A 13,110-nucleotide genomic window follows, 5' to 3' on the forward strand; every position below is an offset into this window, starting at 1 on the left:
TGGCGACATGCATCTGGCTTGTGCAAGCCATGGAAATCATGTTGTTCTGGTTCTATAATGTACATTAACTTCAGGAAAGTTGTAATTGGGTTTTCCTGTAAGAAAGTTAGGATATATCTTTAGCAAGTCTTGATTTTTGTGCTGTGGATCAATTAAAAACACTAAACTTTCAGCAGGTATGTCTGCAAAGCCTGTACTTGTGATTAAAGTTTCTTGGTTGAGTAAGTTTTTTGACTTAACATCAAGAAACAGACCAAAATGCCTCAAGAAATTGACACAAATAATTAGCTGGTGAACATCTGCCAGAAGAAATGGCCATGGAAATCATTTCTGTAGATTTATTTTGAGGTTTAGTAGTTGTTTACTATATGTTTGTATTACAGAACTGTTTACAGTAGAGAGTTGCTGTTTCTGAATATTTCTGTGCTCTAATACTGGCAATACAAAAACATCTGCTCTGGAATCCACAAAAGATCAAACCTGTGTTGCAATCCATTACAGACAGCGAAATGGTTCAGCCTCCTCATGCTGTGCCACACCAACTGAATAGTGTACTAATTTTCTGTCTCAGTGTTAGCAGACTGTTGAGAAATAAATGAATGTTGTGGCATTCTTCTCTTTGCATAATCTTTGAATTTATATGAATTTATAATGATAACAGCACAAGTGCACCATTACTCTCTAGCTCTCAGGAAAGGAAAAAATAGTGTAGCCAGGTGCTTTTCTTTCAAAAAAATTATTTAAAAGTTGGTATTATGCAGGTTTTTAACAATGTTGGAAATGGAACTTTTTGTGGCTACTAACAAGTCTTCCAAAATATTAAAAATACTCCATAACCCCCCAACCACCTCTGCTACAAACTATGGTATTGGTGCTCTTGTACCAGCGCAGGGGATGTTTCAGTTCATGTCACAGTGATTTTGATCTGCTTCTTTATAGCGTCTCAGTTCTTAGTTTCTGAATCTAGGTTGCTAGCTCCACAAGCTGTCTTCCCAGATTGAAAAGTCTGCCATCTTGAGATTGAGACAAAACAGTTTCAACGCCATATACAAACTGACAGGATGTCATAATCTCTACGAGTTTGTCAGTCGTAGCAACCACTGCATCACGACTTACATCTTGATTAGCTGCTAGAATAGAATGCACACTTGTTGTAATCACAGAAGAAATACAGCTCTTACAAAAATCATTGGTTACTTGCATTCCGACAAGAGCATGCACCTCTTGAAGAAAAGTAATTGGATTTTTGTCTCCTAGTTCTACTTCGGCTAGTAATTTTTTAATTTCGCATGACTCTGATTCTACGAGTTCTTTGGTAAAACATATTTACATAAGGGGAAGATGATAGTGGATTGCACATGAAACCTGAAATTAGCTCTGCATTTTACTATCAGCAATCCCAAAATGTAATGATACTTTGCATCTCGTAGCTAATACCTGAGGCAAAAATCTGGACTCACTTGTAAAAACCATATTATACTGCTATTCATTCTGGCAGCAGAACTTTATTTTGCCAGAAAGGTGGTATTTTCACTGCCACTGGTGTCATTCAATGGTGCGTTTCTCATAACAAAAACAAATTTAAATTCTCACATTAAAATTGGAATAATGATTGGAGTGATTCTTGTGTGCTCACAATCATGTTAGGGTCACCAGTTGTGAGTTCTAGTAAACATGATAAATTATTTAGCACCTAACTAAGGAAACTAACATCAAATCACACACACATCTTTTTAATGTAAGTTGCAATGGGAACACTAAATAACTAAAAGCAAAAGATCATAATGTAACGACATAGTAAAAACAATGTGCACAAGTTAAGAGAGAAAAGCTAAGGGCATTGTACGCATCAGAGGTGGGAGGGGGATGGCGAAAAATTGACAGGTCATAAAATGAAAGATGTAGAAAACTGAAATGGAATGAAGAAAGGATTAGCTACTGTGAAGAAATGCTGAGACAGAAGAAATTAATGTAAATTAAGGCTGGGTGGGTGGTGAGAATCAAGGACATATTGTAGTCGTCTTCATCTTTACACTATCAGGTTTTCAAATCTAGTCCGGTGCTGTCCCCTGTAATCTGTCTTTCCTTCTCATCCCATATGGTAAGTCTCCCCTCTTCTGGGTGATTTTTCCAAAATCTATCCCTTTTCCTTCATTCCTCTTCCATCCCCTTCAACCCTTTTGCCGGAAGAAGGAGCCACTGGCTCCAAAAGATTTCATAAATATAACCTTCTTTTTGCATGTATTCTCATGCTGCTGTTGCTTGGTGAGTAGGTTTTTTTTCTATCTATCCAATTACATGATATTGTAAAAAATAAAAGATAAATTATTCTAAAGTGTACCTACAGGATGTCCCAAAAGGAATGGTCAATATTCAAGGATACGACAGGAACAATCGTTTGAAGCAAACAAGTCTACTAAACATGGGCTATAAAATGCATACCTTAAGAGCTATCTTCTATACAGTGAAACAAATCTCGTCTACTGCAAGCTGTTTGCTTACCATATTTTGAAGGTGGTAGCATGGACCAAAACAAGAAAAAATGTCCAGTAAAAATGTATTCCAAAGTGCATATCTTAAGAGCTATGACTACTTGCTCATCTTCACTATTCTGAAACACATCTTTTCCACTGAACAAGTGCTCATAGCTCTAAAGGTATTTTTACAGCCCATTTTTACTTAGTTTTTTTGCTTGAAATGATATTTCTTGTCATACCCCTGAATACTGAAAATTCCTGTAATTTTTACAGAGTTTACATTCCATTGTGTCATTACAGCCATAATACATAATAATAATTAAAAATACATTCCACTCAGTCTGCTTGTTCAAACACAGAGACATCCTTCAAGAAAATATACTCTCCATATGAACAATGATGTGCTGTAAAGTATTATATGTTGTTACTCATTCTGGTAGCAGAACTTTTTTAAAGCCATTTCTCTCAGCTGTTGTCCTCTCCCACAATTCCATTAACATATGTGCTTAAGTTGACCCTTCATTTAAACAAGTGCAAATAACCATTATCATTCTATTGGTGGTCAAATTAAACTACTATAAAATAGAAATACATGTACCTTTGTCGCCATATTAACGTCAACGCATATATCGGCATGTCCATTGCAGAATTCATAACAAGGCACACACTGGCCATTATTTGTTGGATCACCAACATAAAGAGGCTTACACTTTTCACATTGACGTCCCTGTAAATAAATAACAGTATTAATAAAAATTCAAATGTGATTCAATGATGTAATCTTAATTATGAACAGTCATCACCTGTGTATTGTTATGACATTCAATACATTCATCAAGTCTGTCTGGTCCAGCACAGTTTGAATGTCCATTGCACTGACACTGAATGCTGCAGTTTGATCCAACATACCCAAAGTCACAGTGACAGATATTGGGTTCAACACACACACCTCTAACACAGCCTTTAGAGCATACTGGTACACATGTAGATCTGCAACAAAATTAATTGTGAGAAAAGTCTTGTAATTTTTTTTAAATTTAAAAGTGTGACACCTCATCCACACTTTCAGTCCTTTTCCTCTCTGCCGGGTTTCAAAGCCCACAAACATTTAGAAATGTATAAATGGTTCTGTTTGTTTCTTCTCTCCTACTACCTTGAAGTCCATCTTTCCTCTTCAACTACTCATTCGTCCACCTTCCTTCTTCAATCTCTTTCACTCATTCAATTCTTTTTTCTCTTACTTATTAATTTCCTCTATAATTCCAACTCATTCATGTACTTATTTGTATCATGACTACTAAAGATCATTTGAAACATAATGCAGCACACTACTTTAACTAGAACGTTGCAACTTTTTTGTTTTATGAAAATAGGAATCATTAGCCCACAATGCCACAACCATAACAAATCAATTAAATGTTACTGGAATTAAAAATATTCTATCCATAATTTACTTTTTTAAAAGCCCATTCAAAGTATAAGAATTAGCTGCTGAGATAAAGAGAGACACTCTGAAAGTACATATGGAACATACCTTTCTTCCTTATATCCTTGTCCACATACACAAGTAAATCCTTCCACAGCATCTACACATATCTCTGACTTATTGTCACATGTATGGTGGTTATTTAGACACTCATTCTCTGGAGGACATTTCACATAATGCCATGAAAATGTAGGGCAATCTAGGTCATCCTCTGAACAGTCAGATGCATTTTTGCTTGCCAATACCACCGAAGAGCTGTTCAGGCCCAACTGTTCTGTTTGGACAGCACAAATAATAATAATAATAATAATAACAATAACAGCTACATCCAAACGTATATATACAACTACAGAAATCTGTAATTATTGATACATGTTCAATTACCCAAAAGTTCCTAAATGCAATGTAACATATACCGTACAGTTAAAAGGAAGTCACGCTTGATCAAGGTCCGCATCACTTTCCATTTTTAATCAGACATAACGTCTGAGAAAGGAAAGAAACAATAATAATAATGCTCTATGGTAAACAGTAAAGATTTTGATCTGGCACACACTGTAAGTACACTGTTTGGTAAAGATAAATAGCATATGGAAAATATATAATTTTTGCTAAAAGTGTGAACAACAGATGGGTTTCTGGTAAAACTGATACTCTCAGTTAAAACAACTGATGAGACAACAGGTAAATGTAATCTTGGCAGTTAACTAAGGTTGGATATTTGTTCAGAGTTTGAAACACAATAAAAACCCTTGCTTGGGCAAATCAAAGAAAGCAAAAACCATACAAAGTGGATTCAAGTGGTCTGTAAGTTTAGTGTTATTTGTTTTCACGAATCTTGATTTGTGAAAAACTTGAGAGAAACTTGTACAAAATTTTGATATGAACTGCATATGGACAATCTAATTTTAAACTATATTTTTATGATATTGACAATGATATTCCTAGCATGAAGAGCATGAACAAGATACGTACTTGCAAATAATACAATGACAATTTCATTTGGTGTTCCCATGCATGTAAATAAGTAAGGCTTAAACAAGTCTTCCACAAAAATGTCTGTGGAGAAGCTGGCAGTGGCAACTGCTTGAAAGGTATTTAGGAGGAGAATCCATTACAATTTTTTAAATATTAACAACAAGCTGTCAGTGATCAGTGCAAAATAGCCTCCAGCAGTTGTACTGAGCAAGTCTGTGCAGTGATAGAACACTAGACTAACATTTTGAGAAGACCGTGGTTCAACGTGCTTTCTGGCCATACAGATTTACATTTTCCATGGTTTCCCTAATCAAGTTATCTGAACACTAACAGAACATTTAAACCTTAATCTTCATTTCTTCCAGTAGTTGCAGAAGTAAGAACAATGTAGTCCACTTCCGGTGACCTTCAAAAGCATATGTTAATTAAATGACGATTCTTCTGCTAGTCAGAAGTCATGGATGACATGTACATCCAGAGTCACAGCAGACATTTAGTAGAGAGATCTACATCACCAGGATTTTAAAACCAAGTCCAGGTTCAGTAAGATGACAAAAGACATGGGGATCAGCCCACAATATACGGAATGACTTGGATAGGACTGCTGGTCATATTTGCAATGTGATGTTCACTTTGTACCATTGTTCCAGACTGGGCAGGGCTAATCAGTTGAGCTGATAAGTAACAGTATGGTAGGTGGATCTGGGCTCATTTAAGGATTGAATCATACAGTAACTTGTATAAAAGCAAGACCTTTCATGATGAAATCAGTTAACAGAGGTTTCCTTAATGGTAGAAATTAGTTCAGTGAAAAATATTGACATATCAAAATGTTTGTGCAAATTTGCAGGTATGTTTAAAATTCTTAAGCTGCATTTTTTTATTCTTCTACGGAGGACTAAAGTACTTTACTCTCCAGAATTGGTAAGGTGCTAAGTGAGGAAAAATATCAAGTTAATTTTGTACACACATTTTGATATCAAGTTTGTTACTATTTCTTCAGGTAAAACAGTGTGTTAGTGGGTCAACTCAAGTTCTATAACATGATACAGACTGTTTACTTTCCAGCTCAAAGGGAAACAACAGCACATCCATAATCAGTATCTCGATGAACTGTTTCCTAGTTGAGGGAAACACTGAGAAAAACTGGTAATGCCTGTCAGATCACTATGCACAAATGTAAACACTGAAATGAATTAATGAAGAAATGAGTCAACCTGCAATGCAAGCGTTTAAAGCTATTCTCAAAGAGTACACTCGGCAGGTGTTTACACTAAAGGCAACCCAAATAACAAGAAATATACATTTTTACAAACCTTCATCACTGTCTGATATCTCTTTTCCAGTCAAAAATTGTAAGCAGCAAAGCAGTACTAATAAGCAACCACTTTGGATAACAAATAGCATCACAATATCATGTATGAGGTAATGGGAACTTCGTCACAATAATAAGGACAGGTAATGGACTTACTCTTGTACTTCAACTAAACTAATGGTGGTTCAATAAACTGTAATGTTTGTTGATGATGCAAGTGTAATCAAGAGCCCAAACACAGCCTTTGCAGACATATCTGAGATGACAACTGAACAAACCTACAGCAGCAGATGTTGTTATTAATGGTAATACACAAAATAAAATACAGTATAACATTCCTTTGGGTCCAGATGGATAACTTGCTAAAATTAATTCAAAACACGAACTAATCACATAGATCAGTTCAGTGCTTTATACCTTCAGAGCATCTCTCACTTAAAGACAAAAGTGTTGGTTTAGTTTGTATATTTTCACTCCTGTTGTTCATGAGATTATCTTCTTTGTTAGTGCACCAAAATAAATGAAGTGTTCACTCAGTAGAAGCAAGCAGTGAGAATACTGCAAAAAGTACAGAATCACTCAGAAGTATTTTGTAGTTGAATTAGTAGGTTGGTAGGCATGTTCATTTACACATGGAATTTAAAAAAACAAAAAAAGGGTTGATCATACAGAAAACTGCTTGACTTCACCACGGTTACACATATTAATTGTTGAGTGTGAAGCTGGGCATGGATTTTAGCTACAAACAGAGTTTTCAAGAGGTTCATAAGACTTTTGTAGAATGGGAACACTGCTGCACACCTAACTACATAAAGCAAATCTAATTGTAATATATGTATTTATTTATAGCAATACCTAAAAGTGAAGAATATTCAGTAGATCTGAGACAAGCTGTCTTAAGAGTACTGAGTCACAGGCAAACTCAATCTTCGTTGTAAAGGTGTTTCAGCATCTTATAACAGCTTGTGAGTGTCTGGGCAAGGCTTCAGAAAAAAAATGCAGGAAGAGGTCCGCCTCGAAGAACTACCCAATAAAAGGATAGGATAAACTGGAGGCAATCAATGGCTGATCCCAAAAAACCAGCCCAGGCAATATATCATGATCTGCAGGTGAAGTTCCATGTTCTAAGAGTTAAACATCACTAAGCAGTTATAGATCTGAATGCCAGCTGGCCTTCTCAATAACTGCGAAAACTAGGGAGGCCAGACTACTGTCTACTTGCAAGTATGCACCATGGACCACTGAACACTGATCAAAAATGTTGTGGAGTAATGAAAGCAAGTTTAATCTATTTTCCTCAGATGGGGTACAGGACATTCAACAGCTGAAAAACATATGAAATGACAGAAATTTCACTACCAGAAAGAAAGGAGGATGAAGTAATGTGGTGGGGGCTGTTTCTTACAAAGTAGTAGAGGTCCTCTCTATGAAATTTATGTGGTAATGGATAGTCTGAAGTATGGTGAAATATTAAGTGACCATGTTATACTTCACGGAACATGAAATATGCCTTGTAATTGGCAATTCTGGCATGGCAATGATTCAAAGCACACTTCTGACGACATTAAGACAGTTAGGAGGCACCACACAGTAAAGATATTTGAATGGACAAGCCAAAGTCCACAGACTTAGGCCCCATAGGGCACCTTTGGCATGAGCTGGATTGACATGTTCGCCAACAAAACTGCCCCAACAAGGAGGCTTCCTACAAATAATTGTGCAAGCAATGTAAGAACATTCCTCAGACATCAGTGGCCAAACTCGGGGATTCTATATCATCCAGGCCTGTTGCAGCAGTACACACAAAGGGCCATGCATTAAAGTATTAAGCCAAGAAAATCATAGGTTAAGACTTCATTATTGTTTTCCTTCTGTTTAGTTTTAACATCATACTTCTGAGCCTTTGTAATCTGTTCATTTGTGTTTTATTGTTGATGCAAAGATTATAATGTATAATATGTGTAAGGAAATATATTACATATTATAAAGATTTGGTAACTAAGTTCTTTCATTTAAATTTTCTCCTAAAGAGTTTGTTTTCTGATGTTATTGTCTCTACAAAATACTTTTGGGTGATACTGTAGATGACTTTACATCTTCCAGAAAACTTTTTAAGGATCTTGGAATTCTTACACTCACTTTCCAATACAATTATTTCTCAACATTTTTGTTGCTGATAATAAAAAATCAGTTTCAACTTGACTGCGATTTACACATTCAAATCAGACACAAAAATAATTTTCATGTAAACTTGGCCACCTTGTCTATGGTTCAGAACAAAGTCATGTACTCCAGTGGGAAGACGGTCAACAAACTCTCATCCAGTATAAAACAAGGGACTTTAAAATACAGTTAAAAACATACCTCATTCGTCACTCTACCCACAAATTATCTGAATATTTCAATTCATGGGTTGAAATGTTCTGTTAGCTACATAGCAAGCAGCAGTTTGTTGTAAAGTTGCATGCAGGCTGTTATGCACTGTAAATAGGACTCAGTATTTACAGATGCAGATAAATACTTTCTTTGAAAAATGTCACTGCAATTAAATAAAAATTAAACTACCAATGGCAGATTAACAGAAGCCACTTAGTATAACTAAGGAGACAGTAGTTTTATTTCAAAGCAGAAGCTTTCTGTCTAATTTGATCGATTAAATTTAGCTGACATAATCATGAATAGCTTTAAGCAGTACAGTGATGGTTCACTGTTAATACAACTATATAGATTAAGTTTCTGAGTTCACTGTCTTTTGTAAATACATACATTGACTCATACCATATCCTGAAAGTTTTGATTTTACTGAAGATGATGCAAACAAGCGCTGAAGAATTTCATCACACAAGCTAAAACAATGCATTCCACAACAATAACAGATAGCTCTCACAGTAAAATTAGAAGTATAAGGTCTGGTAAGAAAGAAGTATCAAGGCCAGAAGTATGTGAACAATATCACTCCTTGTGTGAGAATGAAACGGTTGGCAATCTACCAAAGTTTTGAGAAATATTTAATAACCATTTTCCATCGATAGCTGACAAATTCATTAAGTAGAAATTCATTAGGTATAAATTATAAAAGCCTATATTCATGGAAAATTATGTGACATGCAGCACTAGGAAATAAGCAAGGATGAAACTGAATCGATTACATAATCACTGAAAGGTGGAGATTCACATAAAAAAAATTTATGGAGCATGTTGTAAAAGCGACTAGACCATACCTACATGGCCATTTTACTTTACTTTTACACCCCGTCATCCACTCATATCTTATCGCTGACTGTTGCAGGCCTCCATGGAGGCCATTCCTCCATCTCTTCCTTGGTCTTTCCAGGAGTTTCCTACATGTGGGGATGAAATTTGGGAGCTTTTGTGGCCACCTGTAGCCTTCCATATAAGAGCATGTCCAGCCCACTGCAGTTGCTTGCATCTTACAATTCCCATTATATTGGTATTCAGTGTAGTCCGTTTAGCTCATGGTTGTGTCTGATCATCCATTCACCAGTGTTTGCATCCAACACTAGACTGAACATCTTCTGCAGCACTTTTCTCTCAAATATCAGGTGTCTCATGAAAGAGAGTCAGAAGGGGTTGGTGGATCGCATGGCCAGTACCGCATCTGTCCGTCGCCATCGCCACACCTGACTCTCGGACACCAATTTGCCGATAGTCAGCTGTGCGTGTGATTCCCCTGAGTTGCCATCTGATTAACTTAAGCCTACCTTTATTTCAAGTAGTTGCTCAAAATTATGTTCCTCTGTGGTAAGAGCAGCATGACATCTCCTGAACACATTAACAAACACTCAACGAATTTTGACTGCCGAAATCTAAGGAAATGACTAGCAAAACCCCATCTTCCAACTCTTCAAGCGAGTGGGGACTGGTTGAATAAACTTTGTCTTTTAATATTCCCCAAATATAAAAATCATGCGGATTTAGATCTGGAGAACAAGAGGGCCAGCCAACTATCCTATCCTGTTGCCATCATATAAACATTTGCAATGTGCGGACTTGCATTGTCTTGCATGAAATAACCACACATCATTAGGTCCTAATTCTCGGAAAAAAGGATGTGGTATATTGTTCACAGACCTGTCAGAACGTATTGTACTGTGAAAAAAGATCGGTCCAGTAATTCATCTTGCACCAATTCCACACCACACTCCCACTTTCACATCATGTAAAGGTTGATGATGTAATTCATGAGGATTTTTGGAGCTCTAACATTGATTATTCTGAGAATTTACGTACCCTGACAAATGCAGCCATGCTTCATCAGAAAAAAAAAGCATCTCAGGATCAACTTCCCCATCATGCACAGACTTTCACAGCCAGTTGCAATAACTGTGTTGAGCAACACTATCTGAGTTCCTCAGGTGATGCACTGCCGTTATTTTTTATGGTTTCAAGTTCAGTTTGTGCACAGTTCTGTGAGCAATGCTCTTGACACACCAGTCTGAAGTACCAAACGGCATACAGGTTTTCTCGGACTTCTTTCCAAGGCCTCCCATATCTTGCTAATTTATTTCTGGTTAAAATACTTGGGTTCTCTAGGTCTTCATTTGTGTAACACAGATCCAGTTTCTTAAAATTTCTTCACTAATCTGCGTATTGTCAAATCATTGGGAACATGCACACTGGGAAATTTTCATATGAATTCAAGCCAACATTCCACATAACAATTCAAGAAACATTTGTCGATTCTTCATGAATACCATACCGAATGGAAACTCAAAACAAAACACCTGAACACTCAGCTGCACAGTATAGAAGACACATGCACAGTGTTTGTCTAAGTACTTGGCCCAGCGACATATGGGCAGGGAAAGTCCCGGACTCAGTGTAGTTGCAACAATGACATCTAGCGACAATATCTGAAGTGATTAAATGTGACAAAAAATTCAGAAGAAAACACCAGTATACTCAGTTGCAGTGTAGGGAGAATGTGCGAAGTACTGATGTCTGAGAACTAAGCACAGCGACAACCGGCAAACACAGTGACAACAGCCGACAAATGTGCCGCACGACCCGCAGACCACTCCCAGGTGTCTTTTGCAAGACACCCTGTACAAGAGGTTTATGAAAGTTCTGCATTCACAAACTGCACTTCTCACAGCCATATAGTGTCAAAAGTTGGATCAGGGTTTTATATAGCTGAATCTTAAACTGTCTCAAGACAGACCTGCACCGAAGCAATTGTGTTAGGCCATAGAAGAATCAGTTTCTCACCTGTACCCCAGAGTCAATCTCTACTTCAAATGACAAGTTCTGCATAAAAAGGACTCTGAGGTATTTAAATCCACAAACTCTCTTGCAGGACCGGTCTCTCATCTACAGTGACTATAGCTATTAAGTATCCTAACCTTTCCGATGAGTCATAATGGGATAATCTGTCTTGGCTTTGTTTACGCATAGGGCAAATTTTCTGACAGTCAAGTGGTCATTTTACAGATACATTAAAATATTTGTTAGTACAACCATTTCCTAAAGGGGGATGGGGGAATATAATTACAGGACAGTTTCCTTACTGATACCTTCTGAAAATTTTTGAGAAGGCTGTTCATAACAGTTGGAACATATACAAGTACATATAATTTGTTGCAAGAATCGCAATTTGGATTCAGAAACAGAAGATCAATAAAAAATGCAATTTATTTCTTGGTTTGTAACACAATGATAAGCTGAGGCTGGAGGCATAATCTTTGATCTAATGAAAGTATATGATTTTTTTTGTAGCGTGCTATTTTTTGGTTAAGTTGAAGAAACATCTAACTACAGAAAATTCTTGCAAATGGTTCATTTAATAACACAAACCTGACATTTCAGCTTGCTGCTTATAGTAGAGTGCACGGCATGTTTCCTGGGAAGGTCTATCTGAAGGACTGTCAAGGGATCCTTCAGTGCACACTCCAAGCCCTGTGACATTACTCATTGAAAGAGCACACCACCTGTGGTTTTGAAGAGAACATTATAACAAATTCTGACAGTGCATTTGTTTCTTTCTCCCTTATCTGTACCATTATTATATGCAAAGCACTCACCCACAATGTGCATGCTTCAGACAAGTTGAGCACTGTGTGAATGAAGAACACTGTTCTGGACATTGATCAATGTCATCACCTCTTAATACCAGACCACATACACCACCAGCACAGTACAGAGGTTGGTAACTAGGGGAAATACACTTAGAAAGAAAGTAAGAAGTCAGTTTTTGCCCGTAAACATAATTAAGACAGAAGACTATAAAGAATGGCCTTAGATAATAAAATTCATGTATGTGACTTCCTAAATTTGAAAGGTTAAGTATATCAAAGATAGATGAAACAATATACCTCATTAAGTTGCACTGACCAACGACATTCGTGCCATCCACCTTCAGATCCCGTAGTGTTCAAGCAACTCTGACAATCCTTGTACTCACTGCAGCGATTCGGACAAGAAGCCGGTGGAGCTGACTCAATTTTTATGGACGACCTTTTGGGAATACTATCAGGCACACAACTCCAGTTAAAAATAGGTTCCTGATTCACTAATGCTCTGAAATCATCAGCTTGTAAAAAAAAGTAAATTGCAGAAATTAATGCAAAATTAAAAAGCATGTGTATTAAAGAGACTAAACATATAAAAACATTGTTCAGACTCACAATGTTGCTGCACCTGTCTAGTCCAGATACATGAACCTGTATCTAGGCACTTTTCACAGTCAGATGCTGGACACATTTTCTCTGGACACTGTTCAACATCAGTAATTCTTTCTTTGGTGTCTTTTTTGTCCTCTAAGTCCTCCACTGCTCCACATTTTGGAGAATTACAATTTGCACACCAACCACATACCTGATCATGAAAACAAAAAT

General features: G+C 36.8%; 1 protein-coding gene across 1 annotated transcript in view; it reads right to left on the reverse strand.

The window, feature by feature from the left end:
- The window catches only part of LOC126088413 (multiple epidermal growth factor-like domains protein 8), a 333,556-nt gene that overhangs the window by 55,605 nt on the left and 264,841 nt on the right, over positions 1–13,110 (reverse strand). Inside the window, exons 30-36 of the mRNA XM_049906553.1 lie at positions 12,901–13,090; positions 12,589–12,806; positions 12,298–12,440; positions 12,071–12,204; positions 4,012–4,237; positions 3,281–3,467; positions 3,076–3,204 (exon numbers count right to left, since the gene is read on the reverse strand). Of these exons, the coding sequence (XP_049762510.1) occupies positions 3,076–3,204; positions 3,281–3,467; positions 4,012–4,237; positions 12,071–12,204; positions 12,298–12,440; positions 12,589–12,806; positions 12,901–13,090 (1,227 nt within the window). The remainder of the gene's footprint in view (positions 1–3,075; positions 3,205–3,280; positions 3,468–4,011; positions 4,238–12,070; positions 12,205–12,297; positions 12,441–12,588; positions 12,807–12,900; positions 13,091–13,110) is intronic.

This window comes from Schistocerca cancellata, chromosome 6, assembly GCF_023864275.1.
Source record: "Schistocerca cancellata isolate TAMUIC-IGC-003103 chromosome 6, iqSchCanc2.1, whole genome shotgun sequence".
Taxonomy (NCBI): Eukaryota; Metazoa; Arthropoda; class Insecta; order Orthoptera; family Acrididae; genus Schistocerca; species Schistocerca cancellata.